General features: G+C 39.0%; 1 protein-coding gene and 1 long non-coding RNA gene across 3 annotated transcripts in view; one reads left to right on the top strand and one right to left on the bottom strand.

Moving 5' to 3' along the window:
* CRPPA (CDP-L-ribitol pyrophosphorylase A) overlaps positions 1–1,949 on the bottom strand; it is a 151,079-nt gene extending 149,130 nt beyond the window's left edge. For both annotated transcript variants that reach the window (XM_017889075.1, XM_017889076.1), the window contains exon 1: positions 1,424–1,949. In XM_017889075.1, coding sequence (XP_017744564.1) covers positions 1,424–1,680 — 257 coding nt within the window. In that variant the 5' untranslated portion in view covers positions 1,681–1,949. The remainder of the gene's footprint in view (positions 1–1,423) is intronic.
* LOC108540095 (uncharacterized) lies at positions 1,027–13,501 on the top strand. The gene is made up of 3 exons (XR_001888586.1): positions 1,027–1,333; positions 3,339–3,397; positions 12,584–13,501. It is a non-coding gene; the product is annotated as an uncharacterized LOC108540095 (long non-coding RNA).
* Positions 13,502–16,910: the final 3,409 nt, after the last annotated feature.

Genomic DNA, 16,910 nt, shown 5'->3' with positions numbered 1-16,910 from the left:
AGCTGACACCACCCAGACCAGTAATGTGTCTCAACCAGTTCTGCCATCCCACCCAGGAACAGAAGACACCAAGAAAACCTCACTTGGACCCCCTATGCTTCCATCTCCAAGCTGACCAATTAGCACTCCCCACTTCCCGAGTCTCTAACCGCCAAATTATCTTTAAAAACTTCGATCCCGAAATGCTCGATTTGATAATAATTTTGAGTAATAATTTTTTGAGTAATAATTTGAGACTGATTTGAGTAATAATAAAACTCCAATCTCCCGCACAGCCAACTCTGCGTGAATTACTCTTTCTCACTGCAATTCCCCTGTCTTGATAAATCGGGTCTGTCTAGGCAGGGGCAAGGCGAACCCGTGGGGTGGTTACAAAACAACTTGAACCTTTTGGCTTTTGAAGCATATGTGAAGGTTTGCGTGGGGCTCCTTACTGGAGAACGTGCCACTTCCCTTGGACTAGAATCTCACTAGCTCGGTTTTCAAAACCTCCTGCAAAGGCTGTGTATGCTAAAGGATGACATCTATCTTGAAATGCAAACGGTTCGCATCAGTTCAAGGCTTCACAAACTACCATAGCTCCCCACTGGCTTCAGAAAAGTTCAAAACTATGTGGATATTTGTAATACCGCTGCTTAGCAAAACTATGTGGATATTTGTAATGCCGCTGCTTCCCACCCCTGCTCCCCCGCCCCAAGCTCCACCTCATTACTCAGGGCTAAAAACAAAGGAAGTTAATATTATACCCCTCCATTTCACTTCCTCAGCTCCTCACTACTGTTCCCCTAATCCTCCCTGTCCCATTCCCTCTGTCTCCTTCATTTCCTCAGCTAGTTAACTTCAGTGCCTTTTCTAAGATAAAGGGGGTATGACCTCATATTCAGGATTAAAGCCCTTTCCACCATTGAAAGGTTATTAAATTCTGCTCCTCTCCCCTCCTGCAGCACCCAGTAATTAGAGCAGTCTGTCTCACAGAGGGTGCTTGGTAAATGAATGAAAAAAACCCACACACACCCTGGAAACAGGTGTACACGTACAACTCAATCTACGCATGCGCGGAGGCAGAGCCCCAGGACCGCGAGACTTTCCGCAGAGCTTCTCCTTAGGCCCCACAGCTAGAACTCCAAATTGCCTAGTCCCAAGCCATGCACTCTCTAATCCGGCGCCACACACCGGGCCTTCCCCACCACCTCATCTGCTTGAGAACGTAAAGGGTTCTGTGGGGCCGCTGCAGCTTTCGTGCCCATCTGTCTCCAGAGCTTCCCATCTCTGGAATGCGGGAGGGAACAGAGCTCTAGCCTGAATAACTGAGCCCGGCCCGGCAGTTCCCGAGGTGAAAGTGCCAGCGTTAGAGCAGCAGCAGGGCGGGGAGCGGGAGGCCGGGACCCCAAGGAACCGCGGGGCGAGCCCGGCTACGTATTACCTTTCCAGGGCCTGTAGGGTGTAGCTGATGAGCGGTCTCTCCAGGATGGGGCAGAATTGCTTCGGGGTGGGGACACCCATCCTCTCCCCGCACCCCCCGGCAGGCAACACGGCTGCCACGGCGAGCGAGTGGCCCCCGGGCTCGGTCCGGGCCGCGCTCTGCAGGGAGGCGGAAGCCGCGTGGTCTGCGCCGCGCTGACCACTCAAGCAAGGACCCGGCTCCGCGGGCCCGAAACTGCCAGGCGGCCCGGGCTCCATGGCTGCTGGCGGAGCGGCAAACCACGCTAGCGCCGGGCCGATGCGACCCTGCGCTGCTCCCACCCTCGGCCGGGGTCGCGGGGTGAAGGGCAGACCACGGAGAGGGACGCGGAGCGCGCAAGCAGAAGGCGCCCCCCTGAGCCGCTGGAGCCTCGCTGTTGCTGCCCCGCAGGGGACGATCCCGACAGCCGCGGCAGCAGCTGAGGCTACCGATCTGCCCTCGCTGCGCGGCTGCGGCCTCCGGGAGGGCTGACTTTTCCGCTCTGCGCTTCCCCCGGGCAGGCCCAGCTGTCGCCTCAAGTGGAAGTGTCAGCATGCCCTACATATCTAAAGATCGCAGATACTTAAGGGCCATGAGTATGCAGGAGAGGTCAGGCCTCTGTCCCATTCCTCCCTGCTTTAAAATGTTGGAAGAGATTGGGATTCAAATCACGGGATGGGACGTAGGGTGCGTATGCACCTCGATTATCTGAATTTCATTAAGCTGCGGAGGCTTCCTGGTTCCACCTGGGGTAAAGACAGATGGATTAGCAACTGTTATTGTGGCACATCAATAATTCAAACTGTGGTGGCTCTCAAACTTGTCTGCAAGTTGGAACCACCTGGGGACCGTGTCCTGACACTCTCAGAGATTGGGATTTAATTGGTCTAGTGTGCACCGGGCTTTGGAATGTTTTTAAAGATCCTCGGGTGATTCTGATGAGCAGGCACGTTTTGGAACCATAGGGCCAAAGCGATACTAATTGCTGAACAATTGATACACCTTATGTCATTTAGTCCCCAGGAGAACTCAACTTTTGTCATTTCCCTTTTTACAAAGGGGAAAAGAAGTTAAATGGTTAATTTATGTAAGATTGCACAACTAATGGCAGAGCACCCTTAAGGCCCTCCTATAGAAGTAGGCCAAAGTTGAAGAATTCCAGGCCTAAAGCATATCTTACCTTATTTAGTACTCTTGTTGCTGGTGAGGTTTACCATGAAAGTATAGTGAAGAATTTGGAGGAGAGTACTATTGTATTAGTCCCTGGAATGTAAACTCCATGAAAGCAGCAACATTTTTCTTTTGGCTTGGGTTGTGTGTGTGTTCCCAGCTCCTGGAATGTAACAGAAGCTTAATATTTATTGAATGAATTGCTGATTAAATAGATTAATGATCATTAAAGTGTATAATCATCAGTAATTCAGTCTTAATCCAGTGGTTTATGATTCATAAGAAATAGTCTTTTTAAACACTGGAAATGTTATCAAGTTATAGTATTTATTACAATTTTATTTTACCCATTTTCTCAGTTGAGAGCATACAAAATGATGTTATTTGCTTTTTCTTTTTGTTTAGTCTTATTGAAGGCATTCTATCACTTTTGTTACTTTTATTATAATTAGCATTTAGGTCCTGTGCTAGTTGAGGTTTGTTAGACTAATAACTCTTAACTGAAAAGTGGTTGCCATAATATACTTCCTTGTAATTTTTATTGCTATTGTTCCTTTCTAACTTGATCTCGAGGTCTCTCTCTTAAGAGTGGCCATAAGCCAGAACAGTCACTCTTCAGGAGAGCTCTGGCCCAGAGAGGAAAGCTAGGTTCTGGTGTGCAGGTCAGATGCCAGAGGAGGCAGCACACAAAACACGTAAAATAACAGATGCATTTTATTACTTACAGATTCACCAGAGAATAAGCCTGATGGGAAGTCTGGAGATAACAGGACACCGAACCAGTAGGTAGGGAGCAAGAGAGAGGACTTGTGGGGCTATGTTAAGGTCCAAAAGGCTTTATCCCTTAGGCTTTCCAGAGGGGGTTGTGGATTGACTAAAGAAAACAACAGCAAAGGGGGAACTTGACTGTGGTGTCGACCACTGGGTTTTATCATGGTTAGCAGCTGCGGGATGTGTTGGGTTTTTGGTCATGGAATGAGGAAAAAATGTTCTGTATCACAGGGAGGGGAAGTTTTAAGTAAGCCACAGGTGACGTGATACAACTGGGTTTCAAACAGCTTATATCAGACCTAAAAATGAATGCCCAGGCAGCAACTATATTAAACAAGTTTGGCACATTACTTGACTTTATAGCACCACTGCCACACCTGTATCAAGCATTTAAATGTTTGTTGACTAACTGGGTGGATGAATGAATGAGTCTATGAGAGCAGGAAGGCAAATCAAGTTAGTATTTCTATTAATATTGATCTTTAAACCTCCCTTTTAAATCTAAAGGTGTAGTTGTTATAAAGGTATTCTTCCTTTACTTAACCTTGAGCAAAGAAAAGTAGAGTAATAAAGCTCTTGTTATACTAATTGCTATAGAATAATTTTATATAATTAAACATTGACAAATTTTAACTAGAATCTTATTTAGTTTTGTTCTTAGAGCAGATATATCAATTTAGATCTTACATGAATCCTTAGATCCTTATATCTTACATACTATATATTAACAATGTCTAGCAGACTAACTTGTAGGGAAAAAAGGGCAGATTATAGTATTCATTCATATATACAGTATGAAGCAACATTTTTCTCTGTGTCCTTTTTATATAAATATAATTAGTTCCATGTTATGCATACTTTGGGGTAACAGATGTAGCTTCCTTGTTACTTAATACCAAGTTATAGCAGCCACATTATGAGAATATCCTCTCTGCATCAGGCATGTGAAAGTACATATCCTGAAAAGTGAAATCCTCTGGGATCCATTGGTAATAACCATTCTAAGATATCACTTGAAGAGTTTAGGAAACATAAACCCCAACTGAATCATGAAGCAGAGCATGCAGAGTTGGAAGTTCTTGGAGTCGTTTCTGTTTTGAGCTTCCAGGTAGGCAAAATAATGACTCTCCAAAGATGCCCATGTTCCTATCTCCAGAACATATGAATAAGTTACCTTACACTGCTAAAGAGACATTGCAGATGTGATTAAGTGAAAGACCTCAAGATGGAGGGGAGTAGCCTGTATTATCCAGGTGGGCCCTATGTAATCTCTGGCATCCTTAGAGAAGGAAGTATGAGGATGGAAGCAGCTATCAGAGTGCAGACAGGGATGGGAATGTAGGCAACTTCTAGAAGCTGGAAGAGGCAAAGAAACAAGTTTTCCTCTTAGAGCCTGCAGAAGAATATAGCCCTGCCACCCCATTTTCAGATTTCTGATATCCAGAGCTATAAGATAATATACTTGAGTTGTTTTAAGCTGCTGAATCTGTGGTAGTTTGTTATAGCAGCGAGAGGAAACTAATAACAGGCTTCACATTGAGGAAGATTCTCATTTGGACTATAATCTCCAAATGAAGTTATACGTAGTTAGAAATGCAGTAATATGATTGAAAAAATAAGGCACTGTTCATTCAACTTTATGTCCCATTACTGGACCCCCAGTATTGACTTTTAAAATAAATCCTTTGTCTTATGAATTTAAAAATGTATTATAAATGTTTAAAGTATAACTTTGTTAAATGTATACCACAATTTCATAAGCTGGCTTTGGCATGCCTTTAATTTTTTAAAGTAGTCTCTTTCTAAGAGTAGTTTTAGGTTCACAGCAAAATTGAGAGAAAGGTACAAAAATTTCCCATAACTCTCTGCCCCACCCATGCATAGCCTCCCATATTGTTAACATCTCCCACCAGAGTGGTACATTGGTTACAACTGATGAACCTACAGTGACACATCATTATAACCCACAGTCCCTAGTTTACATTAGAGTTCACACTTGGTGTTGTACATTCATTCTATAGGTTTGAGAAATTTACAATGATGTGTATCCACCATTACAGTATCATGCAGAGTTATTTCACTGCCCTAAAGTCATCTATCCTCTGCCTATTCATGCCTTCCTCTCCCCTAATCCCTGCCCAATCCCTAGCATCCACCTATCTTTTTTCTGCCTCCATGCTTTTGCCTTTCCCAGAACATCATATAGTTGGAACCATACAGTATTCTTTTCAGACTGGCTTCTTTCATTTAGTAATAGGCATTTAACTTTTCTCCATATCTTTTCATGGCTTGACAGCTTCTGTCTCTTTAGCACTGATTTATTTTATTTTACTTTTTTGCTGGATGTACCATGATGTATTTATTCATTCACCTACTGAAAGACATCTTGGTTGCTCCACGGTTTGGCAATTATAACTAAGCTGTAATAAACATCTCTGTGCAGGGTTTTTTTTAATTTTATTTTAAGTTCTGGGGTACATGTGCAGGATGTGCAGGTTTGTTACAAAGGTAAACATGTGCCATGGTGGTTTGCTGTACCTATCAACCCTTCACCTAGGTATTAAACCCAGCATGCATTAGCTGTTTTTCCTAATGCTCTCCCTTCCCACTCCCCACCTCCCTACAGGTCCCCGTGTGGTTCCGCTCCCGTGTTCTCATTATTCAGCTCCCACTTATAAGTAAGAACATGCAGTGTTTGGTTTTCTGTTCCTCTGTGCAGGTTTTTATGTGTACTAAAATTTTCAATTCCTTTGGATAAATACCAAGGAGAAAGATTGCTGAATTGTATGGGCAAAAGTATGGTTAGTTTTGTAAGAAACGGCCAAACTGTCCTGCAAAGTAGCTGTACCATTTTGCGTTCCCACCAACAATGAATCAGAGTTTCTGTTGCTTCACATCCTCACCAGCATTTGGTGTGTCAGTGTTCTGGCTGTTGGCCATTCTAACAGGTGTGCAGTGGTATCTCAGTGTTGATTTAATTTGTATTTATTTGATGACATATGATGTTGAGCATTGTTCATATGTGTATTTGCCATGTGTATCGTATTTGATGAGGTGTCAGAGTCTTTGACCCACTTTTTAGTTGGGTCATTTGTGTTTTTATTGTTCAACAGTTTTGAGAGTTCTTTGTTTATTTTGAAGAACAGTTTTTTCTCTGGTATTTCTTTGGCAAATATTTTCTCCCAGTCTGTGGCTTGTCTTTTTATTCTCAACAGTGTCTTTTGCAGAGCAGAAATGTTTAATGATAATGAAGTCCAGCTTATCAATTGTTTTTCACGGGTCATGTCTTTGGTGGTGCTTTTAAAAAAATCATCACCTAGATTTTCTCCTATGCTATCTCTTAGGAGTTTTATAGTTTTGTGGGTTTTTTAGGTCAGTGATTCATTTAGGTCTGTGAGTTTTGAGTTAATTTTGTAAAGGGTATAAGGTTTGTCTAGATTCTTTGTTGTTTTTCCACGTAGATATGCAGTTGTTGCAGCAACATTTGTTGAAAAGACTATCTTTGCTTCATTTTATTGCCTTTGCTTATTTGTCAAAGATCAGTTGACTATATTTCTTTGAGTCTAATTCTGGTTTCTTTATAATGTTCCATTGATTCACTTGTACGTCCTTTCGTCAATACCACACTGTCCTGATTACTGTAGCTTTTTATATGTCTTGAGGTCGAGTAGTGTCTGTCTTCCAACTTTGTTCTTCTTCAGTATCGTGTTGGCTATTCTGGGTCTCTTGCCTCTCCATATAAACTTTAAAATCAATTTATCAATATCCACAAAATAACTTGCTGGTATTTTGATTGGGATTGCACTGAATTTATAGATGAATTTTGGAAGAACTGACATCTTGACAATATTGAGTCTTCCTACTCACAAACATGGAACATCTTTACTTAGTTCTTTTGTGATGTCTTTCATCAGTTTTGTACTTTTTCTCATATGGATCCTGTACATATTGTCTTAAATTTATACCTAAGGATTTCATTGGGGGGTTAATGTAAATAATATTGTGTTTTTAATTTCAAATTCCACTTGTTCATTACTGGTATATAGAAAATGATTGACTTTTTTGTATTAACCTTGGATCCTACACCACTACTATAATCACTTATTAGTTCCTGACATTGTCTTTACTTTTTAATATGCACAGAAGTGCACATTAAATGAAAGTGGCACTCATCTTTATATCTGAAATACCTAAAACTTACTTTTTTGTTTGTTTGTCTTTACATGTTAGTATACCTCTCTGGAATACTTGTCTTGGAGATTTCTTTTATTAGAAAATTTTAGTTTCCAGTGAGTAAATTTTTTTTAGTATTAATGCAAATGTAATTAGCACTACCAGTCATACCCCTCCTCCCCAGCTACACTTATTGTTTCAGTTCCCTTTCTAGAGATTAGTTGGGGTGTTTCTCATCAGTGCTAATGAACAGCTTAATGGTTCATCCTTTAACTCCATTGAAATCAGAGCCAGAAGTAGTAAATTAACATTCTACCATGGGGCATCCCCATCATTTCTGGCAGCCTATGAATTCTAATTTCTGTTTTGCTATTGTGTATCTTATGTAAATGGTACAGTCTATTAACCTCTGACCTTTAACTCATTTTTATACATAAGAACGGTGACACTCAGAATTGAGGTCTCTCTGCAGATAATGCAGACTAAACAATACCACATGACAACATCATTATCTTTCATTTTCATAATATTTCTTGCAAAGTTATTGTCAATTGTCTCTACCATCCACTGTGCTTTTCCTGTATAACTAAAAAGGGAAGCAATGGTGAATATTTAGCCTTAGGATGGAATTAATAATACTAAAGTTTAACTTTTCATAAGAAGCACCTGGAATAATGGTTTCTATGTAGTATTTTTATATATTTTATACAATATAATTTACATAGTATGTATTATATAATAATCTTAGAAAATATATTCCTGGCATCTACTGACAGAAATTTCGATTAAATGCCTCCAGAGTAGGCCCAGGAATCTGATTTTTGCTACACCTCCACAGGTGATTCCAATGTAGTTGTGAGCCAGACTGAAATAAACAGTGAATTTAAAAGAATTATACCCCAACTCACTTTATGTTCAATACATTTAATTTCAGTACCCAAAGCAAAATGCATGTAATATATTAAAATACCATATAAAAAATGCGTAAGATAGCCGGGCGAGGTGGCAGGCGCCTGTAGTCCCAGCTACTCGGGAGGCTGAGGCAGGAGAATGGCATAAACCCGGGAGGCAGAGCTTGCAGTGAGCTGAGATCCGGCCACTGCACTCCAGCCTGGGCGACAGAGCGAGACTCCATCTCAAAAAAAAAAAAAAAAAAATGCATAAGAAATTTATTTTAAAATTGTGTAAGTAATTCATTAAACTGTTTCATTTCCTTGTTAATTTGTAAGAAGGGAAACACAAGGGAAGAATATTTAAATACCAGAAAAGAATGCTGGAAGAGAAACAGAAAACCAGATCATCCCCTGGTATTTCTACAAACATGTCATTTTGTGTGTGTGTGTGTGCACTTAGAATTCATTTTGCCTTGTAAAAGCTGTCATTTAAAAACACAGCATCCTCTGAGAACCATGAAAGGCAGTATCCTTGACCACAGCTTAAATAGAATAGAAATTGTTGCCTGAAACTGCTCTGAGCACGGAACTAATGCATGCAATTCAACTGAGAATGCCCCATTACTCCAGAAACCAAAAGAGGGTAATGACCTCTTGCACAAGGGACAATGTGACAGAGATAATATCTTTGAAAGTTTTGTTTAGGAAACAAATCCCTAATCTGGAAATGGTGGTGGCCAGCCTTAATAATCTGTGGAAGGGAGGAACATATGGAATCATTAAAGAAAAGCAACAGCTACAAAAGGTAGATTTGTCATTTCTGCAAGAAGTATATTGACAACAGCTGTTTTATATGCACATAAAACAGCAACAGCTGTTTTATATAACCTTGACTCATTGCTAAAATAAGATTTAAAGAAGAAAAAAAATAGGCTTTAAGATGCAAATGGTCCAAAGGAATTCAAAGTCATATCTTTTATCTGAGCGATAAGAAAAAAAGAATGCAGACGTTGTGCATTGTGACCACAGCCACCGCCCCCATCAACTTGCCAAGCACAGAGTAAACACAGGAAGTGAGCTGTCCAGTAGAGTCTGAGTTTCAGACATCATTGCCTTATAGTGTCTTACCCATGAGGGCACCACATCTTTATCTTAAGCAGATTGAAAGGGACTATGGTAGGGTAGAAGCACAAGGGGTAGCATGGAGAGGGGAGAGAGAGAAGACTGCGACAGTCTTTTCATATAATAATATAGTCTCTTCAGTGATGTCCAAAGGATATAAACAAGTTTTGATTTTTACAAAAAGAATGTTTCATTGCTCTCTAACATGGAATACTCACTGGGAAAGACCCTCTCTCCTTCCCCAAGAAAAAGAAGAAGAAAAAAAGAATATACAGAGTCTGGGAAGATGCTGTATAATCTACTTAGGAGAGCAATAAACTACACTGTTTTAGATAATAAGGACTTAGTGGTGACAAAAGGACAATATTTTATGTGGAAGTAACTTGCAGCAGATTGCTAAGAGGAATAAATGAGGTCACTGTGTTGTCTCTACTGTACGTGAATAGAAATAAGTTAAATAGAAATTAAGTACTCTCTTTTGTGACCATTGCTACCACTAATTGGCTTAAGACATAAATGAAAGAATAGATGAATAATTGAAAGAACGTTAAACTTACGATTGAATATAAACATAAATCAATAAAGAACAATTTATATGTACTCTTCAGAAAAATTAGAGTGCTTGAAACTATTCACGAAATAAAAGTTTGTTGTGTTTTAAGTTTGTACAGACTCTTCTCACCCCAACTTCTTACGTCTTTTCACCTCTCCTACCACTTATCCTTAAAAGAATTCAAGATCTTGACAAGTGATTAAAATGCAAACCAGAAACTTCCCCCTTTGTCAAATCTTCCTTAGTAATTATTCTCTCTTAACTTCATAAAAATATATGATTATTAACTGCTATAGTACAATAACAAAAATATACATGAAAGTAACCAACACTGGTCTTGGGGGCAAAGTTATCAAATTTCATTATGCTTTTCTTGGTTCTCCTGGCCTCTCGCCTTTCTATAGTCTTTTTATTTTTCCTCACTACCTCCTGAATTGGGTATGTCACTATCAGCTCTGCTGAACCAGAATTCATTTGTGTCTTCATCTATGAACTTAATCCTGCTAGTCCTGACCAGGACAGACAGCTTCACTTTGTGAATAGGCTGAATCTTGCATTTGTCTCATTGCCTAGAGACATGTCTTACTATTCATAGGGTGTACCCACCACTTGCGACCTTTTTCCCAAACTTAACTGCATTGACCCAGGTCTTATAACTGGCTCCTTCTTGAAATTTCACATCTCTTTTGCATGAAGTAAAACACAACCCCAGTTTGACTGACTAGGCTTGAGTCATCAGAGGGTTGACTTCTGATTAATTGGCTGAAGAACTGCTATGGAAGGATTAATCACATACAAAAAGGTTATCACCCCTTGACTGGCTTTAATTGTTATTCTTGTGACTTTTGATGCCTAGGTCTCCCTGGGATACTCTACAGCCTGGCCTTGGCTTACTTCCCATCCCCACCAGCCAGTGCTGCTAAGATCTGAGATTGCTCATGTTGTGACACTAAGGCCCTCCTGTCCCTACTTAATCTGGCTGTCAAGAAGAATCTAATCTTTTCATTTATCTTCAAGAATAAGTAGTTATAGTTGTTTGAGGCATCTCCACTTTAGTAAATCAGAACCATAATTGCTATGATTTGAATATGTTCCTTAAAGTTGATATGTTGAAGACTTAATTGCTATTGCAGTAGTATTAAGAGGTTAGGCCTTTAAAAGTTCATTAGATAATGAAGGCTTTGCCCTCATGAATAGATTAATGCCATCATCATGGGAGTGGGCTCCTGAAAAAATATGAAATTTGGCCCCCATTCCTTTCCTGTCTTATGTGCTAACTTCTGCCTTTTGCCCTTGGGCTGTGCAGTAACAATCAACCAGATGCTGTTACCATGTTCTTGGATTTCCCAGCCTCCAGAACTGTGAGCCACATAAACTTCTATTCTTTATAAATTACCAAGCCTGTACTATTCTATTCTAACAGCAGAAATGCACTAAGACAATAATCTAAAGGCCTGGTATTCTAACCCTGGAAATTTCCAAGGCCTGAGAATAATGGCAAGAAGTCAAGAAATATACCTTACACATGAGCCAGTGAAAGACTCATCTTAAAAATGATTCATTCTTTATATTTGAGGGGATGATCAAGGGTAAATATGCTCTGTAACTGATAAATCAGATTAAGTTGTGGAGAATAAAAACTATAACGTTTACAACTTTTTTCAATTGTCTATTACTGTATAAAAAACCATTCCAAAACTTAGCAGCTTAAAACAACACCATCTCATTGCTCACAGTTTTGTGGATCCAGATTTTAAGCAGCACTAAAGGAAACAGCTCATCTCTCTTTCACATGGGGTTGGCTAAGGTAGTTCAACTGAAGCAAAGGAGGATCCAAGATAGACTCCTTTGTAGGTTGGGGTCCTTGGTGTTGGATGTTGCCTGGGGCACCTCAGTTCTCTTCTACATGGTATTTTTCTCCAGCAGGGTAGCCTGATTTTCTTTATAGTGAATGGTTTCTTTAAAAAGCAAACAAACAGATTCTGCCAACCCCTCTTAAATGTCATGCCCCAAACTAGCACAGTGTCAAATCTGTCTCATTCTTTTGGTCAAAGGAAGTCACAAGCCCAGACAGAAATCAAGAAGAGAGAAAGTAGCTGCACACCATGATGAAAGGAATTTTTACAGAAAATGAAGGAATTATTAATGGCCATCTTTGCAGAGAATCTTCGACAGGCACTGAGATGGTTAATTTTATGTGTGAACTTTACTAAGCACAGGATGCTCAAATAGCTGGGTAAGCATTATTTCTGGGTGTGTCTGTGAGAGTGTTTCCAGAAGAGATTAGCATTTGAATTTATAAGCTGAGTAAAGCAGATATTCCTCCCCAATATCGTGGGTATCATCTAATGTGTGGAGGGCCTGAATAGAACAAAAAAGTGGAAGAAGATTGAATTGCCTCTCTGTTTGACAGCTTAAGTTTTACATTAATCTTCTAACATAGGTCCTCCTGATTCTCAGGCCTTCAGACACAGACTGGAATCTACAGCATTGGTTCTCCGGCTATCCAACCTTCAGCCTACATGACCAGCTTTCCTGGGTCTCCAGTTTGCAATCAACCTACCCTGGAACTTTTCAGCCTCCATAATCGCCTGAGCCAATACTTTAGAATAAATATGTATCTTTTTCTTGGTGCTGTTTCTCCAGAGAACCCTAACTAGCATAGGCACCAAACACCCATTTTAATAATCCACTTGTCTTCAGATCACAGCAATATCTACTCAAGAGATACAGACGCCATTGATTTCTGGCCACAGGAGGGCAGAAGAGTCAATAGGTATTCTTTGGCCTTCCTCCCAGGAGAGGGAGGTGCCAAAGAAATCCAGAGTGATCTGTATGGCCCTATCTGATGTTTGGAATCATTTCTTTCTACAGGCTGTTTGCTTTTAAGATATCAATAGCTGTCAAAATCCCTCTTCTTTGCCATCATACAATCCCAAACTAGGGTTGAAATATTAGCAAAGAGAGTATATGTTTAAGAAATTGTTTCTGATACTGATGACCCTGTTGTTATATATCCCAAGTGATATACAAAGAACTGATTTTCAAGATGTGACAACATTTAGGTCTCACTTATAAGTGAAGCTTTCCTTGGGACCATACTGTATGGACTAACGCTTTATTATTAGAAGGAGAAATGGTAGCAGTGAGAATTTCTTCGTATTTGTAATTTTTTTAAATTTCAGCCATGCATACTAAATGTAACTTTAATCAGAGTTAAAACCACTTCACATGATGATCTTAATTTGCAAGTCAACAAAACTACAAATATGAAGGAATATTTGCAATAACAGAGATTAAAAGCAATTAGTTTATTTGAAAGTTAATGAACAATTTTTTTTTTCTTTTTTGGAGATGGACTCTCACTCTGTTACCCAGGCTGGAGTGCAGTGGTGCAATCTCGGCTCACTGCAGCCTCCACTTCCCAGGTTCAAGCAATTCTCCTGCCTCCGCTTCCCGAGTAGCTGGGACTACAGGCATGCAGCACCATGTCTGGCTAATTTTTTGCATTTTTAGTAGAGATGGGGTTTCACTGTGTTAGCCAGGATGGGCTCAATCTCTTGACCTCATGATCCACCCACCTCAGCCTCCCAAAGTGCTGGGATTACAGGTGTGAGCCACCGCATCCAGCCCCAGTGAACAATTTAGAAGGTGACTTTTATTACCTCAAAGCTGAAAGTTACAACTCTGAGTATTATAATTTTTTGCGCCCATCTACTTTAAGAGAGAGAAATGTCTACAAAATGATATGAGCTTTTTTTCCTCTACCTACAGTTATATACTGAGCAAACCAGGAATTTCTGAACATTATAACTACACTATGTTGGAAAGGGAGCCAAAAAGCTCAATATCTACTAGAGATGTACAAACTTTCTTTAACAGAAGCCACCTACTTATCAGTTTTTGATAAATAACCCACGGGCAGTAACAATAGGAGAAAAACAATGTATTTGGCCTAATGTTCTATCATGTGGACATGGGGTCCCACTTCAACGAACTTGTTTATCTGAGTTAGACCTCTCATTTGAAATCATGGGTGCCATATTTGAATTGTCAATTGCTTCTTTATATCTTGGGACTGGAACTGGATTAAGAGTCCTATATTTTAGGAGACTTCTCCCTACTTACACATCCTCTGAAGAGCATAAGTAAATGTGCTGGCCAGAAATAATGGAAGAAACCATCAACAAATGGGGGGAAATCAGATAGAGTCATGGTGTCACTTTGACTTTTGCCATTGCCTGCTATATTCCAGCTTCTGATTCCACTGCAAATGGAAGCAAAAAAGCTCATGTAGTAATAACAGCAACTAAGACAACAGTAGTTTTACACTGATAAGCTAGACATTTTGAAAGTAAAAGGCTGGCACATAAACTAAATTAGTAGTTCTCAGCCAGGCTACACATCAGAATCATCTTTGGGTTTTTACAGCTACAGATGCTAAATCAGAATCCAAGACAGGGAAGTGAAAGTGCTTATTCCAATGAAGATCTTTGTTGATACTAGATTATCTACAAAGGTGGAAAACCTGGTCTGATTTACAATTTGTAATTGATGAAGGTGAACAGAGTGTGGTATAATAAACTGAGTACTGAATCAGGGAATAGGTCTAATTTTACTCTGTGAACAGAGTTATTGAATAATTTTAGCTTATTACATGTATCACATGTCAGGCACAGTATTATGTGTGTATATCAATAATTCTTTCAGTTCTCAATGCTTTGTGATACAGAGGTTATTCTTGCTCCTTTTTTACAGATGTGAAACCTGAAATTAGTGATTTGCCAAAGGAAATGATGGCTATGACCCCAGGTCTGTCTAACCTGTACTTGTCTCCAAAGGATAGGACAGTGTTTCTGTTCTCTCCATAGTGAGATTCAGCCTCTTTAATGCCTCTTTTAGCAAAATATTACAATAAACTCTTCTCCAATGAACAGTGAGCAATGTCTCCTTGAGCAAACTTTCTTGGATGAAATGAGATGAGGCAACTGAAGAAGGCATTGAAAACTATAATATTCCTTAGAAATTAAGATTTCTTCTCATCTTGAATAATGGCTCTTACATCATCCTAAAGTTTAAAATACTTTTTTTTCTGAAAATACTTGTTTCTTCATTTTATTACCTTACTTCAACATTTTCCATTATTACAAAATGTTTATTTCAAACACTGTCTCAAAAATTTTCCAACATAAACCACCACAATTTTTCCTCAGTTGAAGTGTAATATGAATAAATTGAAATCAAGTTTTCTCTTCAGTGTAAAATATTCCCCAAAATTGCATAGTAACTCAATTTTAATCAGATTTGTTATTGAATTTTGGAAAACTTTTTTAAAGTCTTCAATTAGTTTTCAAAGAGCCTGAGTATAGCACAAAACATCGTTACTCTTACAAAACTGTATTTTATCTCCCTAGTAATTTTCCCTGGCAGACTTGGGGGTCAAGGACCCTGTGTTGCAAACTTCCAGTAGTTACCATGTCCAGAAGATATACTGTAAATTATGCTTCTAGAAATTGGGTCATATAATGGTACAAATGGAAACTTTGATTTATTATTTTGTTGCTTCTTGTTAACTAATTTTAGAAGACTAAAGGTGGGGGTTTCCATGCTTTAGATCCTTCGAAGAAAGGATTAAAATTTGTTCTTGCTCTCTGGTAAAAACTACTCATTGAACTAACAGCTAAAAAATTGAATTTCAATATTATCATAAATTTGAAGTGCAAAATATTTCCTTGTGAAGTAGGAGTTTGGGCAAAGTACAAATAAGTAATTAAAATTGTGCTCAACTGAAGAGTTTGTTGTGGAGGGAAACGTGATCTCTTCTTCCTGAATGGAAATTAAATGTTTTTATAGAGTGGTGCCGTTATTGCGACAGTGCAAATTATATTCATAGCTAATAGAGAATTCAAGTAAAATGTTTCTAAGTTATAAAGGCCCACCCCTTTTAATTGAGTTTTGTGTGATTGCCACATGAGTGAAATAAAATGTAAGTGTTTCTCATCTTTTCTGGTGGAGCAGACATTCATTTATTCAAAATTTTCTCATTTTTATCATTGGCATTAAAGTTTTTTGATGGTCGGGTTGTCCAAAAAGCTGAAAAGTGTAACCCAGAAACAGACTGGTAGGAATGAGTCTGAAAACTTGCATCTCACTAGTGTTTAATAGAGACATTCATAATTGGAATCTGAAGATCAGATTTTTCTAGATTGCTGATTATCCACCCAAAGCTTCACAGATACCCAGAATCATTGCAAGTATACCTACTCACATCGACTGTCCTTTTAATACTTGTTTAGAATTTATTGCTTATTATAACAGTGATCTCCAAAGAAAGATATGTATGCTTTCAAGTATAAGCAAGATAATCCATTAGGCTACAGGAAGTAAGGAGTAAAGCTTTTATTTATATGTGCTTTGCATTTCATCCCTTTTAAACTTTTAATTTTTTTGAGTTTTGTTATGTATTTACCATTAGTGTTAAATACATGTAGCACACACAGTAGCACATGTACACTACTTAAACTTTTTAAAATATATACTGCTAGTACGGGGTCAAAATTTTCAGTAATAGAGGTGCATGTCCAACAAAGTTTATAGCTAATATCCTAAAGTTCTGTGCTCATTTTAGCTCTTAAGTAATGACTGAATCATCCTGAACTCGGACTATCTTTATGGTATTAGGTTACTGAGATCCCTTTGAGCTTTTGTTTCCTCATTAGATACATTATATAAGATGTAATGATGATTTATCATTCTTCTAAGAAGAGTTTTGTAAGAGATAAAGTGT

Source organism: Rhinopithecus bieti, unplaced genomic scaffold (assembly GCF_001698545.2).
Source record: "Rhinopithecus bieti isolate Rb0 unplaced genomic scaffold, ASM169854v2 scaffold_16834, whole genome shotgun sequence".
Classification (NCBI taxonomy): Eukaryota; Metazoa; Chordata; class Mammalia; order Primates; family Cercopithecidae; genus Rhinopithecus; species Rhinopithecus bieti.
Note: the sequence above shows the minus strand (reverse complement) of the source record. Positions and strands in the feature narration are given on the sequence as shown.